Source organism: Chroicocephalus ridibundus, chromosome 1 (assembly GCF_963924245.1).
Source record: "Chroicocephalus ridibundus chromosome 1, bChrRid1.1, whole genome shotgun sequence".
Lineage (NCBI taxonomy): Eukaryota > Metazoa > Chordata > Aves > Charadriiformes > Laridae > Chroicocephalus > Chroicocephalus ridibundus.
The window spans coordinates 180,943,570-180,968,484 of record NC_086284.1 but is presented as its reverse complement, the minus strand read 5'-3'; the positions used below and the strand labels follow the sequence as shown (position 1 = coordinate 180,968,484).

General features: G+C 40.6%; 1 protein-coding gene across 2 annotated transcripts in view; it reads right to left on the bottom strand.

Annotated features, from left to right (window-relative positions):
* The window catches only part of PTPRR (protein tyrosine phosphatase receptor type R), a 161,197-nt gene that overhangs the window by 67,319 nt on the left and 68,963 nt on the right, over window positions 1-24,915 (bottom strand). For both annotated transcript variants that reach the window (XM_063322947.1, XM_063322948.1), the window contains exons 3-5: window positions 11,982-12,095; window positions 8,482-8,637; window positions 759-869 (exon numbers count right to left, since the gene is read on the bottom strand). In XM_063322947.1, coding sequence (XP_063179017.1) covers window positions 759-869; window positions 8,482-8,637; window positions 11,982-12,095 — 381 coding nt within the window. The remainder of the gene's footprint in view (window positions 1-758; window positions 870-8,481; window positions 8,638-11,981; window positions 12,096-24,915) is intronic.

Genomic DNA, 24,915 nt, shown 5'->3' with positions numbered 1-24,915 from the left:
ATGCCACAGGAATCAGTAAACCCTTATATGTACGCACCACAGAAGAAATATATAATTCAGAGAAGGAAAACATGTGAGATACAACAATGGAAAAAAAAATGCAAAAATTACCCTATGAAAGCCAGTGGTGGTGGAGTGTTGTTCATCTTCTGTGTGACCCTTGCACATCTCATATTCAGCGTATTAGAAGTATGCCTAATGCCCTTAAACCTGGCCACGGACCTCATACAATGTGAATGGCAAAATTATTAAAAAATATAATCACTCCTTCGTGTACTTACTAGTGATTTCAGTTTAAAATTTGTATATTCTATACATCAATACTGACACACACTCTAACAACTGTGCATTGACAATATTTTATCAATTGTTGTTGATTGTGGTGTTGTTTTTACTATCCAATAAAACTGAAATACAGGCAGCTAATGCGACTTCAGGGATCTTGGGACCTTAGTAAGAAGGTTGAGAAGTCATCACTCGCGTCACTGCACAGTTACTCTGCAGATTTAAGAGACCATTATTTATTTCTTCAGCTTCCTTCTAGTTACATTCTTCAGTTGGACGCAAAATACACCAAGAAATGGGGGTCTTGAAAATTTGGCTTCACAGCATTGTGAACGTGACCAACTCTTACCTTGTAGCTGAGTTTTTAATAGCTTTAAGAAAACACCTCTTATAAAGAATGTGTGACTCTACCCTTCAGACAGAGAAAAGCATGAAGTAAAGAAAAGCAAAAAAAAGGTAAAAAGGAAACTTACCATTAAACAAGTTACTAGAATGACAAAGATGCTGAGAAATATGACAACCGCGTAAAATCCTTCTTTGCTCCAGATTTTGTCTGCTTCACGCTGGCCTTGCAAAACATTTTTCTTTTTTTAAGCAATAAAACAGAAAGAGGAAGAGAAAAAAAGTTACACAGCAGCGTGCGCAGATTAAATAGCTCTCGTCAGACATTAATCACCCTCCTCAGCTTTGTCACAGTTCACATTCCACAGTCTATGGCACTCTGAACGCTGCTATTTGCATACCCACCTCGGCTACGCACCCCGCCTGCACACTGTGTGTCCCTAAAGTGCGACACAGGGGTCCTAACGCTACGTGAGATGATCCGAGACCTTCTCGGTGGCTGCTGAGATAACCCTCCAGCAGGAGCCATGGGCCGGTTTGAAGGTAAGCAAACAAGACCCGAGGTCTTTCTTGGAAACCACCTGGCTCAGCAGGCAAAAGGGCAGCGCTCTCGCGTGGGCTGAGGGAACCGCTCGCCCTGCCTCTTTCTCCCCAGGGCTTATCTCCCGCCCCAGCACCCCACGCACCAGCCTCGGGACTATTTACACTTGACACGGGAGCGAAGAGCAGGTGAGGCGCCGATTTGCCTTCGTGAGCCGGGAAGCCCCGACGCCGTCACCTTTAGAGTACACGCACACATACATGTGCGTACATAACACATTCTGATTATGCTGAAAGTAATCTCATTATCTGTCTATCTATAATTCTGATTATGCTTAAAGTAATCTCGTTATCGTTGGGTTCCTGCTGATAGTACATTTCTAAAACAGCTGTGCACACTGAAATTTCTAGAACTCCTGGGGAACTCCTGGGGTTTATGAAATAATAATAATTGTACAAGCATTGATTTTTGGCTTTATTGCAGTGTGGGGACTTGTTTGGGGTACTAAATTACCAGAATTTCACTATGTTTCCAAACAGAGATCTGACAGTAGAAACAGGGTTACACGTACTCTCAGTCTATCTGCTATATACTATTTAGAGTAAGGTATGTCATCTTGTGTTTCTGTGACCGCAGTTCAGTAGACATTGCTCTCCCAATTTTCAGCTACTTGCTTTTCTTTTCTTAATTGTGTATTTTCAGTACAGTTTGCAGACTGAGTAAAAATGACTTTCTTAAATTCTGGTTTCCACTGTAAATGTTCAAGGTCTTGGCGTTTCCCTTTCGCTGAAATTCCCTAATGGCTTTAATTAAACTTTTCGTTTAACGAGTGAGTTGTCTTCCCATCTCAAGGTGGTCTTTTTTCCTCTTTGGGGACATTGTGTAAGAGAACTGGGAGTTTTCCACAGAGGAAAGATTTCTGCCATTTAAAGATGAGCAGCTGCTCGCTGGAGCTGTGTAACTGCAGGGACCCTGTAGCACTTTACACGCCCCAAAGGCTGATTAACCAGCGATTAGCCTGCCCTTTTGAACAGTTAATATATCAAGCAAACTCCTTGGGTGCATCAGCCTCCCAAACATAGAAAGTCCTGATGACGTTGAATTCATGTGGAAAGGCTTGCTGAGGAGGAGGAGAGCATGGCCTGAGGAAGAGAGGGCAAGCTGACAGAAACCTGCTGCATGTTGGATCCCGATATAGTTTTCACGGTCCTCCTTTCAGCACAGGCTTGTGGGCTGCTTGCTTTGAAAAGGGCCAGGACAACGCAGATAAAAGTCAGTGCAGATGCGAGACGATTCACAGATCATACTGCCACAAAAATACAAACATTTAGAGAAGTCTTTGGTAGCATGGTTAATTTACAGAGACTTCCTGAAAAAATTGCATGTGTATGACTAGGAGTTGACTGCTTTAGAACTGAAAGCATAATAAAGAAGAGTTTTCTTTGCAAGTCGTAGCCCTAGGGACCAGAATGGTCCCCATTCTGCTACACTATAGAAACAGACCTTGTAAAAGTAGTGTGTGTGTGTGTAATCACGCAGTGTTTCATGATCTGGGCTTAAAAGGATTGCAGGTAGTGACAGTTTAACAAGGTTTCTAAGTGCCAGTCTTGCATTTAGTGAGCAACTTAAAAACCAGGGCTTTCAAAGATAAGTTGGAAAACTTGCCAAATATTTCTGCAAAAAATTGTTCCTGGACGTACTCAAACAGCATTGCCACTCTAACGGGGTGCAGCTCTCCCCGCAATCTGCTACCTCAGCACAGCAAGGTTATTCTGCTGTGCTCACAGCACAGGGCTCGGGTCCCAATACTGGCTCCGAGCCCAAATCTGCAGCTGCTCCACACTCGGGACTGCTCCTGTTGAGCTCCATGGGAATCCCACAGCGACAGCAGCAGCTGCAGCTCTGGCCCATTAGCTATAAACCAAGTGTTTGACCCTGGGTGGGTTACCTGATGGCTTTCCGGTGTTTCAGGTGTCTCAGGAGGAAATCTAGATAAAAAGCAGGAGTTGAAGGAGAATTGGCCGTGCTGACCTTTTGTAAGTGAGTATATGGGGTTTTTTTCTTCACTGAAAGAACAAAAAAAGTAGACGAAGAGCTAATAGGATTTTTTGACTCAATGGGTGAGAGACTTCAACTAACTGTAATTCATTAGTGTCACAAAACTTTTAAAATATTTTACAATAGACTTTGTATACATAACTGAGTCTAAGAGAATTAATCTCTATGATGTCTGTCTAATGGTACGTATGTTCAGGATATGTCTTTCCCTGATTTGTCTTTCTAAGGATAAAGTTCAAAGAACATCAACAAATGCTTTAAAAAGGGTAAAAAAATGTATGCCACAACTTAGACGTAACTGACACACCATTTTGAGACACTTTAGTAGTACCTTCACCTAACCAAAGAAATCTTTGCCCTACAGTCACTGAGTCATCTCACGCCCACCATGATAAGGAATTGCTTTCTGAAAGGACAGTGCTGCCCATTCAGAACTTTGTTCCTCAGTCTGGGAGAACTGATAAGAGGGACGGCAACTGCCATGCTCACTACAGATTGTTGACGCCCAGGAAACAAGCCCGCAGGATGGCCAAATGCTAGAGAAAAAAGCAAAAAAGAGAGGAGTTCTGTCCACGACCATGGGCAATGAGCCTCCTGCATGGAGGAACATCAGTCAATTGATGTTCTCACTCATTCTCAATTCTCTCACTTCGTTGGGAACCTTTTCCTGCCTGAGAATCCACTAACACTTTTGTATAGTTTTTGAGGAGTGGGAATGTACCACTGCCATCAGAGAGCAGGAAGATAAACTCAAACTAAGCTACAAAAAGCCACAACTGATAAAGGCGGGGGAATACCAGAGCAGGTAGGGTGGCAGGGGAGTTCCAGTAGCTCAGGCACCATCAGGTCCCAGAGCAAACCTGGCTGCAGGGAGGAAGGCTCATCATCATGTACATCATCAAGAGCATCAGCCCCCAGTGTTTGATTCCATTCCCTAAGGAGTCTCCACAATCAGGTGAGTCATTCAGGCACAATTAGCCAGGTTAATTTAAACAGTTTAAATTCAGCATAATTCAAGGTGGGGAAGAATCAATATACTGTTAATCCCATTCTTTCGCTAACCTTACTGAAGAGTGCCTGCACAGGTATCTGCGTTGCTCTGAACTGGAACAAATGTGTTCAGAAAAATAATTTTTTATAAACTTTTTTTTTAATTAAAAAAGACATTAAAAATCCACTCTGGCCGTTCTGGTCTTATTATGGAAAACTAGTGGATTATTTCTACAAACAAGTAAAATGAGCAGCCCGCTCATAATAACAAGAGACGTTGACCTGAAATAGTCACTGTAAAAACTGTGACTGAAAGATCCTGCCAAGGTATCAGGAGCTGCCAGGAAAGGTAAGTCTTCACTGGAAAATAGCTGAATTTGTAGATTGGGTCAGTTAACCCCATTTAGTTCCTTGGGCTGAAACACTAATGAAAGCATGGCACGCTGTAGTTCTGAGCTCAGAGGAAAGCTTACAGGGAGCTGGGGATCAAACTTAAGATGAAAAAGGGTTCACTGAAGTTCACCCTGAGTTGCTTTGTTTTTTTCTGCTGTTTTAACTATGTTAGCTAAGGCAGGTTAGGAAAGTCTGCCAAGAAATCACTTCCACCCCTGGTGAAAACATGCAGGAACACGGGTGACCTTTCAGACTCCAGGACACAGGATAATAGCCACTTAGCATCTCCCATGACAAAGCCTCCCCAAAGGCTCTACCTTACACGCATGTGCAATAAAATGTTGTGATTTCACGCCAAATCTGGCAGGCCTGCAGGGCTCCTGTCTCTGTTGCGGTGGGTGCTCTGGGTGCGCCCGTGCAGGTGTAACGCCACGTCTGCCTTGCCTGATCACAGGAGCACGTCCTTGTGCTCTGCTTTGTTCCCGGGTGCCTCTGTCGGTCTAGGTATTTGTAATTTCTAAGCTATCGGTTTTGATCACTTGTCCTTACAATGACTTACAGTTTCTGTATGCTTTAAGTGCATGATTGCTTCCTTTGATTTCTTCTCTAAGAAGTTAATATCACACGCTTCAAAGGCAACCAAGAGAAGCCTTGTGCAAGGAGGCTGTAATGCTACATTTTGGGATTGCATAATTTTGGCATGAACTCTGGAAATTTCTCCTTTAGTGCTGTATTTCCCAGCTGGCAGTAAGTGTATCTCTCAAACAACAGTAACCCTTATTTTACGTACTGTAACTTCAGTTATTTTTGTCATTCTAAACCACTTCAAGTTCTCTTCTACTCTACTAAACTCTGAAATCCAGTACTATTTTCTTCTTTTCTCTGAGCACAAGTTAAAGACATTAGGAAGTCAGGATTCCCACAACATAGTAACATGGACTGCTCCATGGAAGTCTGCTCCTGGCCCTGACGCACATCACGGAGCAGAACACAATCCTAAATTCCACTTCAGACACAAACTTTAGACCATAATGAAAGAGCAAATGCTACAACTACAATGGGCCATTGGAAGAGAAAGGACATATGGAAGGTATTGCTATTTCCCTGGATCCCTGAAACGGCAACAACTCCATTAAATTAAACTTTCACATTCCCACAGGTGCATATCCCGTTCTACACCAGGCAGCAAAGGACTCTAGTGGTTCCTACAGCAAAGGCATACAGGGAATCTGCTCTTTCGGTTGTTGCAGAGTAAGAAACTAGGACATGAATTTTCAGATGGACAATTTAATTGAAAATAGATCATCAGTGATTAATGCATCAGCAGATGTGAACTAGAAAATTATTACTGGAATGAATGGAAATGTAGTCCCAGTCACCTATATCCACTGAGACTTTTGCTGTTCATGGTATCGCACGAGCTGAGACTTTAAGCAGAGACCTTCAGTTTTCCACGTGGGTTTTCCTACATACTCTTGGTAAAGTTTCTTAGGACAGGGGAATCTCCCCCACCACTAACCCTTTACAGCTGGGGGTCTAGTTTAAGCTAAGACTTCAACTTAAAGACTTAGAAAAAGTCAACTAAGCAATCTCAGGAGAGGTATGTCAGAGGTGGGATGAACTGCCTGCTGAACATATCTTTCTTTCTGTTTACTTTAGAGAGAGTCAGTAGACTTTCAAGCCTTAGGCAGCTCATACCGAAATAGGCAGCTAAAAAAGGAGACAAATTCCAGCCCTAACACTTCTGTGTCAGCCACCCACCTTGAAAGATGCGGATAATGCTTCCATTCTGCACTGATACACTGATAGTGCACATACGATACTGGTTGTGAAGCATTCAGACTTTGTGGTGGAAAAGTGTACAATTTATTAGCTCATTATTTAATTAGGATTAAGGAATACACACACACAATGGGTAAAATAATGTTTCAAAGCTATGCAAAGCTTTGTATAACTGTATCTTCCTTCAAAGGTTTGCCTGTTTTGATTTTCTTTGCTGTTACTTTGCTTGGCACAATTTGTTCTTAGAGCAAGCTGAGAGAAGAGTAAACAACTGGTTAGTAGCTGAGCAAGTGAAGATTATATGTTGTTGTCTTTTAGCTGCTGTTTTCTGTAAAGTCTTACACGTGTAAACAATTTATTGAGATCCAAAAGGAATACCTATTAGTGAAAAGCTGCATGATTTTTTCAGGATCAGGGCCTTAGCTATATAATCTGCTAGCAACTGAAATGTTAAAAATAATCTCTTGTTTCTCCAACAGTATTAGGAGTTTGAGCCTGCAAAACTTTCATTCTAATATCATTTTCTAAATGATTCTGGTTGTCTACTTATTTTTTTTTCCAGAGAGAAAATTCAAATATCTGAGCACTCCAGATTATTGAAATGTATCTAATTCAAGATGAGATCTTGAGTTCAGCGCTGCGTTTTTTTCCAGCATCTCCTCATAGCTTGGTGACATTTCTGCATTCATCTATTATTCATGTATGTTCTTGTCCAATGTCTACCTGAAGTGTTATTTGTAACTGATGTGCTTGGAACAGATAATTGCATCTATCACAACCATCAGACTCATATGCTTCAGTAACAAAGGGAATTCCGACCTAAAGGAAGCTTAGCTCAGGTGGCTGATGGGCAATATAAAGACCTGATAAGACGTTTGGACAGCACTGCTTGGCTTCGTTTTGTATTAGAACAGCTAAAACATGAGAATCCACTCAGTTTCATGGTGGCAGGCTGCTGTAGTAGAGCATGTAAAATTGCATTAAACTGGCCTTGGTTTTATATTTCATTTTTTGTACCAAAGGCATCTTCCAGATTCTTAAACAGAGTTAGAATCTCTTCTCATCAGTAGAAATACAGGTCAACATAACAGCCAGTACTAACTCAGCAGTGGCTCAAACATAGGTTTGGATGTAAAAAAACCAGGAACTCTTTACCCATACGGGGAAACAGCTCATCAGAACCTCTTCTTTTCTTCCACCTTTTTGGACATAGACATCTCCTCTGTCAAAATGGGAGATTCTGTGGAAAATGCTGATTCTTGATAACATGTTTGAAGTTATTTGGAGCTCACACTGAATTCTGAGGGTCTTTACATGTAGGTAAGGGCTTCTAAGACACTACATAAAATGCAATGTGATGTGACCGCATCTATGAGCTCAGTGATTTACTTTCCTAAAGGCTTTAAGGCCTTCACTCTTTTTCATTTGCCTTGCGTAGCTTAAGTGGTCAGCCCAGAATTAGATGTCCATCTCACTGGTAATGTCTGGGACACTGTGGAGATGGCAGTGCAGTCTCTGCTTTGAAATAGATTTTTTTTTTTCCCCAAAAATGGATGTAGTCATACAAATAATAGCTACAAGTTTTATTTTTGCCCTCTTTTTGGAGCAGGTAAACAAAATAAATCTCTCACTTCTCCTGAGAACAGAAAGAAGCAAGGGTACAATGTACAAATTCAGTTTTTCAAAATCATGCCAGACACAAGTTACATCGGTAGCAATGCTCACACCTGACATCTGCATTTCATTTATCTCTACTGAAATTGTTATACCTGCCAACCTGCAATAATAGACCAAAAAGTCCTTGGTCCCTCTTCCTTTAAGGCAATTGATGCATGCTTAGGATCTAAACTCTGATTTCAATGGTAGCACAGCTGCATGAGGAGAACCTGGATATTAATGCTTGAATAGCCTAATGAAGCACTATTAAAGTAATTTAACAGGGCTAGCTGTATAATTGCCTTATAGCAGTAATGCCATCTTAGCTTACACATTTCCTGCCTCGTGCTCGAAAACCTCAGCCTGAAAACTATCAGGGATGCAATAACTGCCTAATTTGTAACAAACTACAGGTCAGAACATTGATAACCAACCTCAGGGGAGACCTCTGTTATTCCGAACTGGGATAAACTCTGATGCAAAATGTTGATATTAAGGGAACGCAGTACTTCTTCAGATGGGAGTGCCTCAGAAACTCCTGGCTTTCTGTTCAGTGGGGACACAAACAGTTCCACACAGTTCTTCTTCCCCTAGGAAAATAAAAAAAAATGCAGAATCATAGGAAGGGTTGGAGATTAGATAATCTCTGCTGTCTACAGATTGTAACTATAAATCCAAAAACAAGAGTATGGAATATAAAGGCTTCAACCTGCTTTGTGAGGAGAGTATACCTATTCCCTGACTTCTTAAATCCCAGTTGACTGTTCAAGACAATACAAATACCATACGTGGGCACGTGTGCTTCATCTCTCTCATTATTGACAAGGTACCATCTTCCTGAGTCTAGTACCATTAAACAAGACAGGTCAATGTAACATGGTGACAGGAGGAGGCACGGGATGGGGTCAAGGGCAAAGTGCCAACAGGAATTTTAGCAGATAGTTCATCTGATCTGAGCTGAAACGCAGCCCTGGTTTAGAAGGTGGTCCTTAAACAGGAATGCTTAGTATAATGCTGTGGTATTTCAGCGCTACTTTCTTAACCCTTGTCAAGACATAGCAGACACATACCACAATGAAGTATAAAGTCCTTTTCATCAACTGCAATGCAACTGCTTAAAATGGCACAACAAAATGAAAGGACCAGAAACGTTTTTTTTACATTTAGCAGGTAAATTGAGAATGCCTACTCTCCCCTCTATTAATTCCTGCCTTGGTGTCTTTGATGTAGTCCTGGTAGCCCAAGGGGTGCTGTATTAGAGATGTCAATGATGCTCACTCTGTCTCAAGGGGGCAAAAGGAGAGACTTGTTCCTCTGCTAGTGATAGACTAGAACAGTGCTGATGTCTGGACAGGGTGGGGAAACCCTGGGTTTCCCAGGGCTATGGCCAACTTAGCCGAGGCTGTAATGTAGAGTCCAGACCTAGGGGGTTCCACACACACAAGGTAAACATGAAGCAACTACCCGCCTTGCTGCCTGAGCAGGCAAAAACCTCACCAGTCTGTTTATTTGCTATTCATTGTTATGGGATGGGAGAGAACAGTTCAAACCGTCATAATCCTGATTTCCCCTGCCTCCTTCCCCTCACCTTGAATGTGCGTCATAATCTTTACTGAAGTGAAGAGAGACATCTTTTGCTATTCTTAAAATATCTAGTTTTGCATTCAGAAGTAGAGCTGCACAGAAAGGGATGCTTTCAAACATGTTTACCCTTGTCATGTTTTAGGCCCTCTGTGGTCTCACATGTGCTGCCGGTTCATCTGCTCGGTAAGATTGGAAAGTACATTGGCTAGCGATGGGACTGGGCGTTTTTCAGTGGGACTATTCAGATCAGCAGGGTAACAAGGAGTGAAAACAGACCCACAGGTCTGGAGCATCAGTTCAAGGCAGAGACTTTTGTCAAGCTGAAGAAGCTGATTTGAGGCTGCGGTCCTACTTGGTCTCTGACATGGGTAGGTGGCTGGTTCTGGGTGTAGGTGGCAGGCACAAGGCAAGGCTTGGTGCCGATGCGGCATTCCCAGTGCTTCGTGCCTCCTCTCTTTAGGAGTTCCTCTGCCCATTAAAAGGCCTTTATGGGAGGAGGATTTACTGGAAAGGTTAAGGTGACACTGGAAATGCCCAGTTAACATTTCCTGGCACACTATGTGTTGTTACATGTAACAGGCTAGCAGGCCCTCTGCTCTCCCTGTGCCCAACCACATCCTGGCTGCTGGGCTCCTGATCACTTCTGAGAGCTGCTCACTTGGGAGGGAGTCAGCTTACCTCACTTCAGCCATCTAAACTACCTCCAAAGTCAACGGAGAGAGACTGGCATCTCTAGAGAATGATTTAATCCATCCTAAAATAATCGGGCTCTCAATGCCTCTCCTCCTCCAGTTACCCTTCTCTGTATTACTTTTCCAGGGAGCCTCGATGAGTAGCTTAGACGAGGCTGAAGTGAGGTGAGATGAATTTTGATGTGCCCTGCTTGCTTGCCAACACTCTGCATGAGAGGAGCTGTCTCATGTTAGAAGGATGCAGAGTGGGAATAATGCCTCCTAAGACATATTTTTCTTCCTTGCGAATTCTGACTGCATGTAACTTTTAGAGCAAATAGGGCGAAAGTTTGCTTTCTTGTATCACTTAAATATTAACTCATAGCAGACTTTTACAGATGTTGAGAAGACTAATTAATTAACGGTACCTATGTATTCTGAGCTATATTCATGTGCAAAATGACATTACCTCTTCCCTTAGAACACAAATGAGAGGACAAAGGGAAAAGCTATGGAGCCAGTAGGAAAAGAAATGGCATATTTCTTCTGCTCAGTTACATAATTTCCGCACAGCATAGTAAGAAAGCTACTAAGTGACTTACTTCGCTGAAATACACAACGCAAATTTTGGAACATTTCTTCTTGTGCTTTTCTCTGAATATGTCTTTCAACCTTTCATTCTGGTTAATGCAGGGGACAAAGGAGATTTAGCATCACTTGTCACGAATGAGTGACATCCCTGGCGAACATGAAAAGGGCTGCATTGCGTTCCTGTTGATATTTTCCACTGTACTTCTTGTGTGATCCTTTCTCACAGAGGCATTATTTGAAGGAGTTTTATAATCCTTTTTGATGTATATAATCCTATCAAGCTATCAAGGCAGGAAATATTTTTATGCTGAACCTGTCAGGTTTCTTCCCTAATATTCAACCTGCATGTAGAATAAAAGAAAATAACTTTTCTTCCCTCTGCAATGCAAGTTGAATGCCAGCAATACACATGTGATGTTGGGTTTTTTTGCTTCATGGTAAAACTGTCATAAAAAGACAACAGTGTTAATAATGTATGCTCTTAACCATACACAGAAAACCATACAATGACAATTGCTTTTAAAAAGTCTTTGTTGGTAGAAGCAAATTTGTCGTCATCTTTTGCAAATATGATATCATAGTCTACAAGATCATTTCTGAGCACAGACTGTTATAGATGAATAGCAAAACATGAATATTAATTGTGAGAAGTCATTTAATTTACTAATGGAAAGTCTGAGGATAAATTGTGAAGATGCCTTTGAAAGGCAGAATCACATGTATTTTTTGAGCAATATTCAACCTTTGAGAAAAAAAACCACGGATAAGTGTTTCTTAATGAATGTCATGTAGAACTGCATTGGAATGAAAACTGAAGGATAAGCAATCTGCTTATGAATAGGACACAAAAGAGATTTATCTGACAATTTTTCTCTAGACTGTAACTGACAATGGTTTCCTTTCAAAAGAAAATTTAAAGCATTTTGTAATGGAGATCTATTTTTCTGTAGTGCAGTTACAAAAAGTATCGGAAAAAAGTATTTTTCTGTCCTATTTTATTGCACTTTTCCATAGTGACAGGAAAATAAATTTAAGAGAATGCAAAATAAACAGGCACATTTTATTATAGACAGCCCTTTGGTACTTACAATGAGTCTGTTGATATGAACTTGCTGAGGTAACAGTCCCAGTGCTGCTGCCACTCCTTGGCGAAATATCCGAAGTAATGTGATATTCAGCTTGTTTACATCCATTTGCAGTGTCTGAAAAACAAAACCAGTTCAAATGAACTCCGTGTTCAACACATTCAGTTCTCAAGATGACTGATCTCTGGGACTCTTCGGTAATTGTTTCTTTCCCAGAACGATAATTTGTGCAATCTACTTACATCGCAACAAAGAATAAGTCCAAAGGAAAATTTAAGATTCTTAAATGCTGCTCGTTAGCAAAGTACCACCTTTACTCAACTACATTCAAAATAGGTTCCAGGCGGTTTTGGCTAAATTCCTTGGACAAGTCACAGCGTTCAAGAGAGCACAATTACTACATTAAAAATGAAAGTCAAGCATTAAACTTCAATTCACTTTTAAAAAATTAGATGTTGGATTTACACAATGAAGATTTGCTTTGAATATTATCTTAGCATTTCTCCCTGCAGGTGAAGAATGAGTCATACATAGTGAAATTATACAATTTTAATTTTGATTAGCGGTTTCTGAGATCAAAAAAGAAACATTCTGGAAACATTCCACATGCTTGAATTTCCTAAAACTTCCTCATGTGAGTCAGAGAACACTATAATTCTCAGCAGAGATCAACTATATCACTGAAGCATTTTCTTTCTCTGTGTTTGAAGCACAGTGAAATTTAAATGTTTCCTCAAGTTCAAATCCTTCCCGTGAAGTCAGTGGAATTTTATGCAGAAAACAACTTCGGTTCAAATTTTTGGTTTCCAAAAAGATCCAGATATGGGGTCTTCATGTGACGCCTGGTGGCCTATACTCCCTTGTGGTACTTTGGGGTCCCTTTCTTTGTTCCTATATCCCCTTTGCACACAATGTGTAGCAGAGAAGAGAGGGAAGTGGAGTATGTCAGATGGTCCCAGAAGGCTTCCAATGTTTCTGGCACCTTCTGACTTAGGAAGTTAGTAAGTTCTGACTGACCCAGTTGACTTGAGCTGAAAAAGATTTTTTATTTTATACTTCCTATTTAGAGCTATAGGGCAGCTTGCTGCTCTGAAGAGCCAAGCAAATATTCTTCCCTCCTAAAGAGAGCTGCATAAAGAGAACTAAACAGCCATGGGTCAGACATCACATTGGGAATATGGTTATGGTCTAGAAAGAAAGGCAACTTTTTTCTCAAAGAAAAAACAGCATCACACGTTTTGACTGTTGTTCTTTATTTATCAGTATTTACAAGTTAGGATGTAAAACCATAAAATTTTTGCTTTCCTTTTCCACTGTCAATTTGATTTTTCCGTCAGTACTGAGTGTTTTTCTTTTTTTTTTTCTCTTTTTTTTTTACACTAGTGGGATTGCCAGGTCTCGATGCATCAACTGAGATCTGCTCTTATCACATGGTTGAGCTTTAATTCAGCTGGAAGTATTATAGGATTTTTCAACTTAAATTACCCTTGCTACCCTGGCATTTTCAAAATGCAAAATCTTCTTCTCTTTGCTTCTTCTTGAATTAGACAGACATTGTGAGTGGTTACAAAACTGCTCCAGCTTTGTCATTGAAACAGAGAAATGTCTTGAGAGGGGAGATATGGAGATCTAACAGACCTTAGCACCATTTCTTCTGTTCCCTAGACTGGCTCACTCTGGCCACAGCACACCTGGGCGATACAGCAGATGAGAACTGGTTTGGAGCTGTGAAGCCATCACTACACTGAAAGTCGACAGCCTGGTCTGAGGATCCTGGGTAAATGAGAAAGGGAGCTGTTGTTGAAATAGGAAGGCTGTCGTGAGGGTCCCTAGAGATCCATCGGGATGGTATAAAGAGCATGAAACTGCTTGTCTAAGTCAGTGACCCTGAGTTATGGGGATAATGCTAACCACTGTTACTGAGCAAAATTAGCTGGCATAAAATCAAAATACATTCACTTAAACATACTTGAGCCAGGGATCAGATCACATTAATAGAGATGTTGTTAAATAGTGTGTTAAGAACTCACTGATAAAGACGCAGAAATGAAACGGACAGAAAAAATATCTGTCTTCAGATGAAATAGAAGATCTTAAAGAGCCTATAAAGAGGTAATAAATTCTTGCAGATTTAGTATGCTGGGACTGCGGTTCATCATATCCAGGGACAATAAAATGTGGTGAAGCTCCATTATCTTCAGGGGTCACATTTTCTTCTACCAGGTCTGAATTTGGTCCACCGTGTCCTATAACAAATATTCATAAAAGGCTTCACAGTGTGCGTGTGTCTCTGTAACAGCTATATTGTCTTTGGTGTTTCTGGAGGAAGCCTGAAGACCACAGCACGCACTCTGTCAGTCTGGCGTCATCCTCTTTAGAAGGCTCATCTGGCCTTGCAGCTGGAGATTTCAGGACCTTTTTAGGAAACCTCCTAGAGTGGGTGGGAAGAAATTTGTCCCCAAGCCACATCTCAGGGTTCTTCTTGTGCAGCGATAAATTTTTTTTTTTGTGGCTATTCATCAAAAAAACCCCAAGAAGTGTCTGAGGAAGAAATAGCTACATTTTTTATAAGAACTGTGCCTTGCTGTCCACTGAAGGGATCTGCTTCTCAATTGCTGGTGTTAGTGTGAAGGCAATTAAAGCAAAAAATAAGTAAGAGTAACACCAGGCAGCACAAGAGAGTGCATTTGGCTCTTCCCACCAAAAAGAAAGTTAGCAATCCAGAATCTGCCAGTTTACGAATGGGATTTCTAACTCAATCAGTGAAATAAATGCTCAATGGGATCCCAAGAGCACCTGCTTTAGAGTGAGCAGCACATCAGAAATGTGCTCTGTGCTCTCTATTACCCCCTTGTTTGTACTGGATTCATAAAAGCATAAAGCAGGAGTGGAGCAGACTGGAGACGCTTCAGTATCCTGTGGCCAACTGTGGATGCTTATGGAAAATGATAGGAATAGGGCAAGATTATACTCTTTTCCCAAGTTTCTTCTGACAAGATCCAGGCTAATTTATGCCTACTTAGCACAAAGAGGCAATGGGTCTCCTAAATTACATGAATGTTATCATACGATAACCCATACTGACACTATCAATGTCTGGGATGAAGGTAACACTTGGGGGCATTATGTTCTCAACTCTGGCCTGTGCCCTACTGGAGGTGACTGAAATTTAAGTCGGACATGAGGGTCTGGTACAAAATTGTCTTTCTGCAAATTCCTAACTATGGTAATTTTTGTTGAGAAAAGCTAGTCAGTGAGAAAAAAAAAAAACACAAAAAAAACCAAAGGAAAAAGAAAGAAGGAAGATAGAGAAGAGAAAGAAAAAATAGTCGTGACTATTCCTACCAGTAGAAAATTTCTAAAACATTATTGAAATTGTAATATTTTAATATTCATGTGCCATTCTGATGGCATGCCTACATACTGTGTTGACTATAGTCCATAAACTTAAGAGAGTGATAATGGATGAACTACAAATGCAACAATACCTGTACATTAGACAAACAATATAAACTGTCATTAAGAGAATCACTCCTAGAATGGAAACCTGTCCAGCCATTTACAGTTTATAATTACACAGACAAAATCATTATGTATTCAAACACCCTCTGCAATAAAATGTGAAATTAACCCCTGTAAAGTAAATCCATAGCAATAAATAAAACAAAGCATTAGCATAGATACACAAGTTATGTCTTACTGTGTTCCTCTAGTTGCTCCTTTTGCTTTGGAAAAGAAAGGGCTGGAGCATCCCAGTTAGACAGTGCTAACCATTTACCCTTTGCTCATCTGCAGTGTTTATCATGGATTGCAACCTACTCCCCAAGGAGTTTACAATTTTGAATCCGCTACCGCTGTTAGCAATAGTGACTTGTTGAGCCTAGAGGCGAACACCCTGGACGACTCATTTCCCTGAGCAATTACCAACCTGGATATTGCAACTGTAGCGACAGTTTCTAGGTTTGTCTGATCCAAGCAAAACAGGTAGTTTGAAGGGAAGGAGTTTTCTGCTGGTAGTAGAAAATTTGGGAAGACAGAGTTCCAGAAAAGGAAACTCATTACAGAAAAACACCAAAGACTATTCACAACTGAGATCCTATGGGGCCTTTATGATAAAGATTTTCATGTTAAATAAAAAAAAATCAAACAACATGAAAGGATGAATGTATAACACGGTTTCTGAAAGAATATTTTTAGGATATTAGAATAAATTATAATTTGGAAAGTCAAGTTCTGCCTCTCAAGAAAAACTGAGATGCCTCCCTTTCTTATCTTTCCCTTATCCTTTCTGCAGTGAGCCTCAAATATACCATTCCTTTCCTATACAATGGTTACTTCCCTCTAAACTCCTCCTGATGCTACCACCAAGGGTGTTTTCTCAAACCTCCAGCTAACCTGAATATACAGGAAGAAAAATAATCAAGGATGAAGAAGGTTAAAAGGTTGAAGTATAAGTCTTCACAATACTTTTATGAACAAAGACTAAAAGTCAATCAGCAAATTATACGTACTAGGAATTTTACATACTTAAGGGCCATTGGGTAGCAAGTTCTATTTTGTGCTAAAACCAAAGACAGGCAACTCTAAAAAATAAAAATAATCACCCCTATTTACTCAGGCCAAACAAAAGAGAAAGCTCAGACAAGCTTGAAAAGACTCAGAGATGTCTTACCTGCCTATGCTCCACTTATTTATTTATCTTTTAGGAAAGTCATCAAAAATGTTATAAAATGCTTTTTGTGCTAAAGGGACTTTGGTGCTGGGCTGCGGGTCCCTCCATCTGAGCACCCTGCTCTACCACCTGCAGAGTGGCAGCGTCTACAGTCAATTAGTGTCTCCGTGTTTCATCGTGCCACCCTCATCAGACAGCCTCAGCCGTGCAACAAAAAAAGGATGTACCTGTCAGGAGCGAAGGTGAAAGTGTTGGAGTTCTATATGTACAGCTTGGGTGTAGGACTACAAAATATCTGGCAACAAATTGTGAAAATACCGCATTTTTCCTTTTCTTCCCCTAAAACACATTAGATTTGCCTTCCTGTTGCCATGCAATGACTTGAGGTCGCAGCTGCACTGGACATCAGGTTAGCCCCCTTGGCTGGTTCAGGTGGCCTAACACACACCCACAGAAGATTTTGGATTTTATAATATTCTATGTCTCATGGCTCACAGCAGGTTTAGCATCTCATGTAGTCCAACAATTCCATGGGAGACAGCGTGTCCTCAGCTTCCGATGCAGGTCAGCATTATGCAACTAGAACAAAGCATTTTGCCATGATGAGCCACTGAAGGCACTTCGTCCTAAATCAAACCAGTGTCTGCTATTTTCTTCAAGAGGAGAAACCTGCCCTTCTATGAAGTCCACATTAAACTTTGAATTATGTCTGTAAACCAAGATAAAATTCTCATGAGTAAAAAATCAATTATTCTTGGTGATTAATTAAAGGAGTTTCATGTTTCTGTGTATTACCAGTTGCCTGCAGTGACCTACTCAACCTTTCATACATAATATATTTCAGCTAAAACACAATGTGACTAGAAATATAAATCTTGGGACATTTACATACTTCTAAGGTCAGAGAGCGATTACTGAAAAATTGTGAGGGAGAGTCTTGGCTATTCTACAAAAGTGTAGTGAAAATCACCTGAAATAGTAGAAAAATTACAGGCATATGTTTCAATTTACAAGGACCAGTGAAAAGCATTGAGAAATGCTCTGGACCTGGAACATGCTTCTGTTTAAGTCCCCCATTTTCTAATGAGGAGACACCACGTCTGCAGAATACTGCCAAACAGTTCCACATTTCACATGTAGCCTGTGAAAATTTAAGTGTGCTTGTCCAAAGAGTATTTGGGTGATGAGGAAAAGAACTCTAAATTTGTGCTGTATAAACATTAAGAAAAAGTGATAGGAATGGGATACTTGGATTGCTTCAGTCCTGCTAAATCCAGGGAAGTTTTGTATATTTGGATGCTGCTTTTCAAGATGTGACATTGCACAACTTCACTCACATTTTTGCTAGAAAAGAAAACCCCACACCTTTTATGCAAAATCTTTGTTTAAAGTAAGCATAGTATTTCCTCGATTTATGCATTTCTCATATAGCATTAAAGAACAATTTTGACTCTTGATCAATTTTTCATGAAAGCATATGCATTTAAATATTTATGCATCTTACGAGCTCTCTGAGAGAAATCAAAGACGCAAGTAACACTAATGGGAACTGTAGGGTTAATCTAATTAGTTAAGGCCTCTGTATGGTCTCCCCCCATACTGATTTTTAAGCGAACGTTCATTAAAATATGAGAAAATCAAAATTTATAAAAGGAAGCAGTCTTTCACACACTTCAATTAATCCACAGCCCTTTTTACCACAGGAAGTTGCTGAGGCCAAAAAACAGAACAAGAGGCAGAAAAAGGGATGAATGCTTAGACGGATGTTGAAAGTCACTAATGTACCTGAAAACTGTACAGAAGAGATACTACAAACCTTGTCATACAGTTGAAGCCAAGCCTTGAATTACCAGAAACCAAGACGAACCCTAGTGCAATGAAAAGATAAGTTTGTCAGTCTGCTATTGAAAGGATTGAGTGATGGTCATCGTCCTGGACTAGATACTGGGTCCTGTTTGCGCATGTACGTACCAACTAAGGATGATCCTAGAGATTGCTGCATCACAGAGGATGAAGAGGCCATACCAGGTGTTGAGGTGAGACCAGGGCACTCCGCTGGCATCCACAGTTCAGACAGGCAAAGCTACTCTGGAGGTGGGTGGGCGATATGACTAAACGGATTTGTCTCAGCTATGTGACAGATTTACACTTATTTTTTTCAGGGAGCAGAACTAATTTCTCAAATGAGATCAGCTGATTTGGGGCTGATTTGAACAATTCTGTAGGAAGCACCAACACAAGAGTGAGAAACGCTCCATCTGTGAGGTCTGGCTTTTGTCCAAGATTCCCTCACTGAGCTTTTACATGCACTTGGGCAGTGAGTCAGTCAGCTATAGAAAGACTCTATGACCTTCATGGATGATTAAAGTGTATGAGAATGCATTCAGCCTATTAAGGATAAGGTTTGTTAATGCCTGTCTTCAAGAGGCACACTTTGATTTCTATGGGTCCTATGTTTTGCATTAATCTCTGGGCTTGCCAGTCTCCTAGGAAAGATAAGGGTCAGCTCTTTCAGTGTCATTTGACACCATTGTGTCACAAGATAATGTAGACTTACTGATCACATCTAATGAGAAAACACAGAATAGTCTTCTATCCTTCTTCTGAAGGAAATCTCAGAAGGTAGTTCATTTCATTCTCCTGGCTTCTGGGTCATTCCTGTATCACAACATGGTGGGGTGACAGTCTGAGAGTGTGGGTTAGACTGTCCTCTCAAGGATCATTGTACGTATTTCTCCTTTTCCTTTACCTCTTTCCTATGGTATCCTTAATGCATTAATCATGTATTATATATTTTGGAAGTCAGAAAGCATTTATAGCTTCCAAACACCTAATGTGCTATAGATTGTATGAGACTACCATCCCACAGCCCCACCTCAGTAGGGGAATAACCTTATACAGAGCCCACTATAGTTAACAGGACTTTTTCTGAGTCAGAGGGTTGTAGAATCCCATATCCTAACTGTCCATGGGATGCATGCTTGTTATAGCTGAGGGGGTGTAAGATAGAGGAAGGAGAGGTTATCTATTGTCCATGAAACACAAGTTCAACGCAGACTTGTCATTAAATAATACCAGTCCCAGGAGGTCTCTGTACTGTGGGACCCCTTGGGAAGGGAGAAGGAGAGGGGCAGGAGGCTGCAGTAGTTCTGTTGGACTTCATGGCTGATTTTTGAGAGCTTCTTTGGGACAGAGGGAACTTTCTGCTTCACCGTCTTGTGGAACTTAAGTACTTAGTGACGGAAGGAGACAATTTTCTCCTGCATATGGAAGTATATTATTCCTTTTTAAAAAACTGATTGCAATGATACTACGTCTATTTTAAAGAGTCCTAAGCTGGGACCATTTGCACTTTGATTACGAGAAGGGATGAAAGGCTGAAACTTTGCTGTGCCTCTGGCCTCAGCAATTCTGCCACAGTTAATCTGCCACAGTTCTAGGTCTATAAAATGGGGACAATAGTATTTGACTGTTTCACAGGATTTTAGTAAGAAGATGGGGGACAGATATATAGGATGGAACTTCTCAAGTTCTTTCACAGATAATTTTAACGTTCCCCCAAAAGTTAATTCCTGTCTTTTTTTAATTTGATGCTGCATTTCTTCAAGGACTGGGATTTACTTCATCACAAAGTATTTCAGTTTCCTTAAAATAAGAGCTAAAGTTCACATCAAAGCTCTGATAGTTTTCTAGGCTCTTTCCTTCCTCCATCCACCTCTCCGTCCCCTCCTCCCTTATGGTAGACAGTTGAAAAGGGTAAGATGATGGAAAAGCACAAGACAATACAGAGAGGTGGAAACACAAGGAGAGCCGGAAGAGCTCAGCTGAACATGATTTCAACCTTTTTGTTCTTTGAGGGTCATGTATAATGAGCTCCATAAAATTGTCCTATTTGTCCTTATTCAATATTAGCAAAAAAATTATTCCTTCCATTACAAAAGAAATGCATGCTGCTATTATATCCGGTACAACTTTTGTGCACAGCATGATTGTACCAGTCACATCCTATTTCATCACCCCAAAGCCAGCTGTAATCCTCAGAGCAAACAGACCCTTTTGAGCCTGTTCAGCACAGCGCTTTATAAGTAAGTCATGTGTTTCTTCTGTCCAATTATTAAATTTCTAGGTAGAGACAGCATGAAGCTCAAAATGCCAACGAACCAGGATTGTTTCTCCTTGCTCCCTTTGTAAAACCCTCATTTCAGCTAGTTTTATGTTTCAAACAATTCTTAGTTACTGAACTTTAAATTCCGGTTACGACTTTGTAAAGTGGTCCTCAATACATCAAAATGCCTTCAAGAAAAATTACAGACAAAAAAAACCACCCCAAAATCATCCTTTTCTTTTTATCTTCAGAATTTTAAATTTACTTTATACAGACATATGTATATATGTGTGTGTATGTATGTATGTAACCTTACAAACTAATGAAGAACAAAACTAGAAACCTAAGACAATACAGCAACTTCCACATCTTTCAGGAACTCCCACTGACTTGCTCTCCTTAGTAACCTTTCTCTGTGCTTTGAAAATTAAAGTAGGATTTCAGTACTGCTGTCGTCTATCTTTCACATGCATTTATTTTCAGAGACAATTTTTATTGCTAGTTTCATATGAGTAAAATCTGCCTGAACACACACAATGGGAATGCTGTAGAAAGAGGCAAACGCTTTCCTTTTTTTCACATAATCATAGCTCCCTGCAGTTCCTGGGCGCATGAAGAAGAAAATTTGAAATACATCTGAAAAAAAAAAAAAAAGTCTTAAAATACATTTGGCTCAACCGGAATCAGGTTATTTACGTGGAAGACCGATCTTGTGTGATTCCTGATTGCAGCCTGTGTCTGCATTATTTATCCACCACAGCCAAGGCTTTCAAACTAAGAAGCGATTCTTATACCTCGGCTCTTGAGAGATCAGGTTCCTGTTTTCAGGAAACAAATGTTCACCAACAAGGGCTCTTTAGTGTGACACAATTCACCAGTATGATTTGGATCTTCATCTGCTTTCAGCCTTTTGGCCTACTGAAGTTTTTTATAGCTATTATCATCCATAATCACAAATTATTGGAATAAAACCTGTATCACTGACTTCCCCCTGCTTAATTTAGGACTCCAAATCCATATAAACCAAGTGCAGACAATACAATGCACCCTTGTAATTTCTGCCTTATGTTCTTTTAACTATTATGAACTTGAAACAAAGTTAGCAAAATCCTTGGGGACCTGTGTTTTTTCTTAGACAAAACTTGCACGACTTTGGGTTTTATCCTGTCATGGATTCATGTGACTAGATATGTGCCTCAAAGTTTTATCAAAACCATTAATGATTGGTTTGATTTGACAATGATTGGTAATGATTTGACAGGATGAGAGAGTTGGGGTTGTTCAGCCTGGAGAAGAGAAGGCTCCAGGGACACCTTATGGGAGCCTTCTAGTACCTAAAGGGGGCCTACGGGAAGGATGGGGAGGGACTCTTTAACAGGGAGCGTAGCAATGGGACAAAGGGTAATGGTTTTAAACTAAAAGAGGGTGGATTTAGATTAGATATTAGGAAGAAACTCTTTACTGTGAGGGTGGTGAGACACTGGAACAGGTTGCCCAGAGAAGCTGTGGATGCCCCCCCATCCCTGGAAGTGTTCGAGATCAGGCTGGATGGGGCTTTGAGCAGCCTGGTCTAGTTGGAGGTGTCTCTGCCCATGGCAGGGGGTTTGGAAATGGGTGATCTTTAAGGTCCCTTCCAAGCTAAACCATTCTATGATTCTATGATTGTCTGTGAATCCTATAAGCTCAGAAACTGGAAAGCAGGTGAAAAGATAATATCATGATTTTGGCAACTGTCTCAGGATCTTTGACCTCCTGAAGCTGCTAATACTGACGGTATTTCAGAGACTATGAAGTACAAATTCCCCTTCTCCTAAGCAGCTGGACAGATGAAAGATTTTCCTCTTCTGTCTAGTACTGAAGAGAGAAGGCACAGCTTAAGGGAAAACACTAATACGAAATCTCACCAAAGATTTAAGGAGTGTTTTACCTCAATGATTCCTGTTAAGGTTAATAACAATATTGTAATTTTGACCAGCAGCTCAAGATTTGGGTTTCTGTCTTTGGAAACGTGACACACATACTGTGTACCAAATGTCCTAATGCAGAGAAAGTTTTCAGACTCAGCCATTAGAGAAGAAGTTTTTGAAAATGGCTTTCTTTAGAGATGACTCCACTTGGGAGGTCAAAGATGAAGAAGCTGTGCTGCTTTGTAATATAGGATATTAATGCTCTAAAATGACTTGGAGGCAAAGCCTAATTCATGGATCTTCAATTTCTCTCTTTCATGTTTAGGATCAGAAGAGTATTCTGTGTTCATTTTTTTCAAACAGGCAACACAGCTGTCAAAGCCTACCTCAGATGTTTAGAATGAGAAAAATGCATTTTTCCCCCTTTCATACTCAGAATTGATCACCCTTAAAAGAGAATATTAAAAACTGTTTGCATGCAGTTCTCATTCTCACATATACACAAAAGCAAAATAATTCATCAATCTTTCAGTGAGAAATAGCAATTGCAAATTTGGAGGGTGAGGTTTCCGTTTCCTTTTTTTTTTCTTTCTTATTTTTTAACAATATTCTTTAAACATACAAGAAGTAATCTTCCAGATTTCCCCAAGTGACCACAAACAGTGGCATTTGTGTTTGGGAGGTACTGCTCCTCTGCATGAATGCAGCGAGTGCATCTTTATGCACATCTCCTGGCTCTTTCCTGAACTCTGGAAACCCATGAGATTCCCAGTCATTCTGAGGCTGCTGCTCTGTGCAGGCTGGAAGAGAGTTTGGGAAGAAATTCTCAACTTCTCAGAAACCGCGTGTATGGTTCCAATCCAGCACAATATCTGTGTTATACCTGTCATATCAAAACACAAGTCCTGCAAATGATGTCAAGAAGGCTCGCAGACTTCATAAAAAAACCAAGACACCTACTTTATTTGCCAGAAAAGAGACACAGCGATAGCATCTATGCCTGTTAATAAAAGGCTGTATGCCTTCTATCTCAGCTGGTATACGGCTAAAACTCAGAACATAAATTTATCAGTGGAAGTGTGTCTACTTAAATGAGTTCAGAAGTTAAGTGTAAAAGCAAAACAAACCAAAAAGCTAAAAAGCCTCAAGAAAAGTGGAGGAGCATGATTTAAATTTGTATATTTATATGTTATACTTTTTTGACAGCATAGTGCAGAGAAAGACAGGAATTTCATTGGAGGCTGTGGTTATTGTCTGACTTTTATACACGATGTCTAATAGGACCAACTCATTTTTAGCTTATTTTGAGAAAATATCTCAATGATCTATCATTTACAACATCTTGTTCCATTTAGCCATGATAAGACAGAAATCCATTTTGCAAAGTGTCCCAACCAGCAAATGCTTCTGAGAAGAAAATCCACTGACATTATCCCACTGAAATTCATCTGACTACTTGGGAGACACAGGCTGTCCCCGCGGCAGCGCTGCACCCAGCTGAACACAGACATGCCTGGCCTGCGTGACTACTGCTCAGCACGCAGGGGCAAACTAAATGAACCCCATCAGTGCCGGACTAAACATATACCATAGTCTCAAAGATGCAGATGTGAATTTACTGGAGAGGTTGAAAGAGCTATATCTCCCACACTACTCTCACTTTTCAATTCCTTGCTGCGTTTTCCCTTCTCTTTACACAGTGCTGGCAAATCACATATTATGGACTGCTCTCATGTCCCATCTCTCACTCATCCAAAGACAGAGAAGCCACACTATTGTGCAGCAGTTGAATCTGTATATTATATCCATTCACCGCCTCTCTTGTCAGCCCTGCACAGCACAGCCACAACCACACAACTCAACACAAGGGCATAGTCCCACCACATGACCCAGCAGGATGGCCAGAGGCATACAGCAAAGGGGCTCAGCCCCGTTTCTACCATACCATTGCTATCGTGGCTTTGCGTACTGCAACAGCAAGTTCAGCTTCACCAGAACAAGCCGGATCAGTTGTGCAAGGGCAATACAGTTGCTCTATATATGTGCTTACAGGATTTCTGGACACCCAGAAACCATCATTACCATTTGACCAAGGCAGCAGGGTAGCGTGTTACCTCAATGAAAAACGTGGTGGGTTACCACTAGTGTGGTAGTTGGTTGCCAGGGTCATTAGGGTTGGCAGGGTGCATCCTTAGTCTGTCAACTAATCCCTCCTCTGCCTTTTTTCTCAGTTAGAACTAAACCCAACAAACT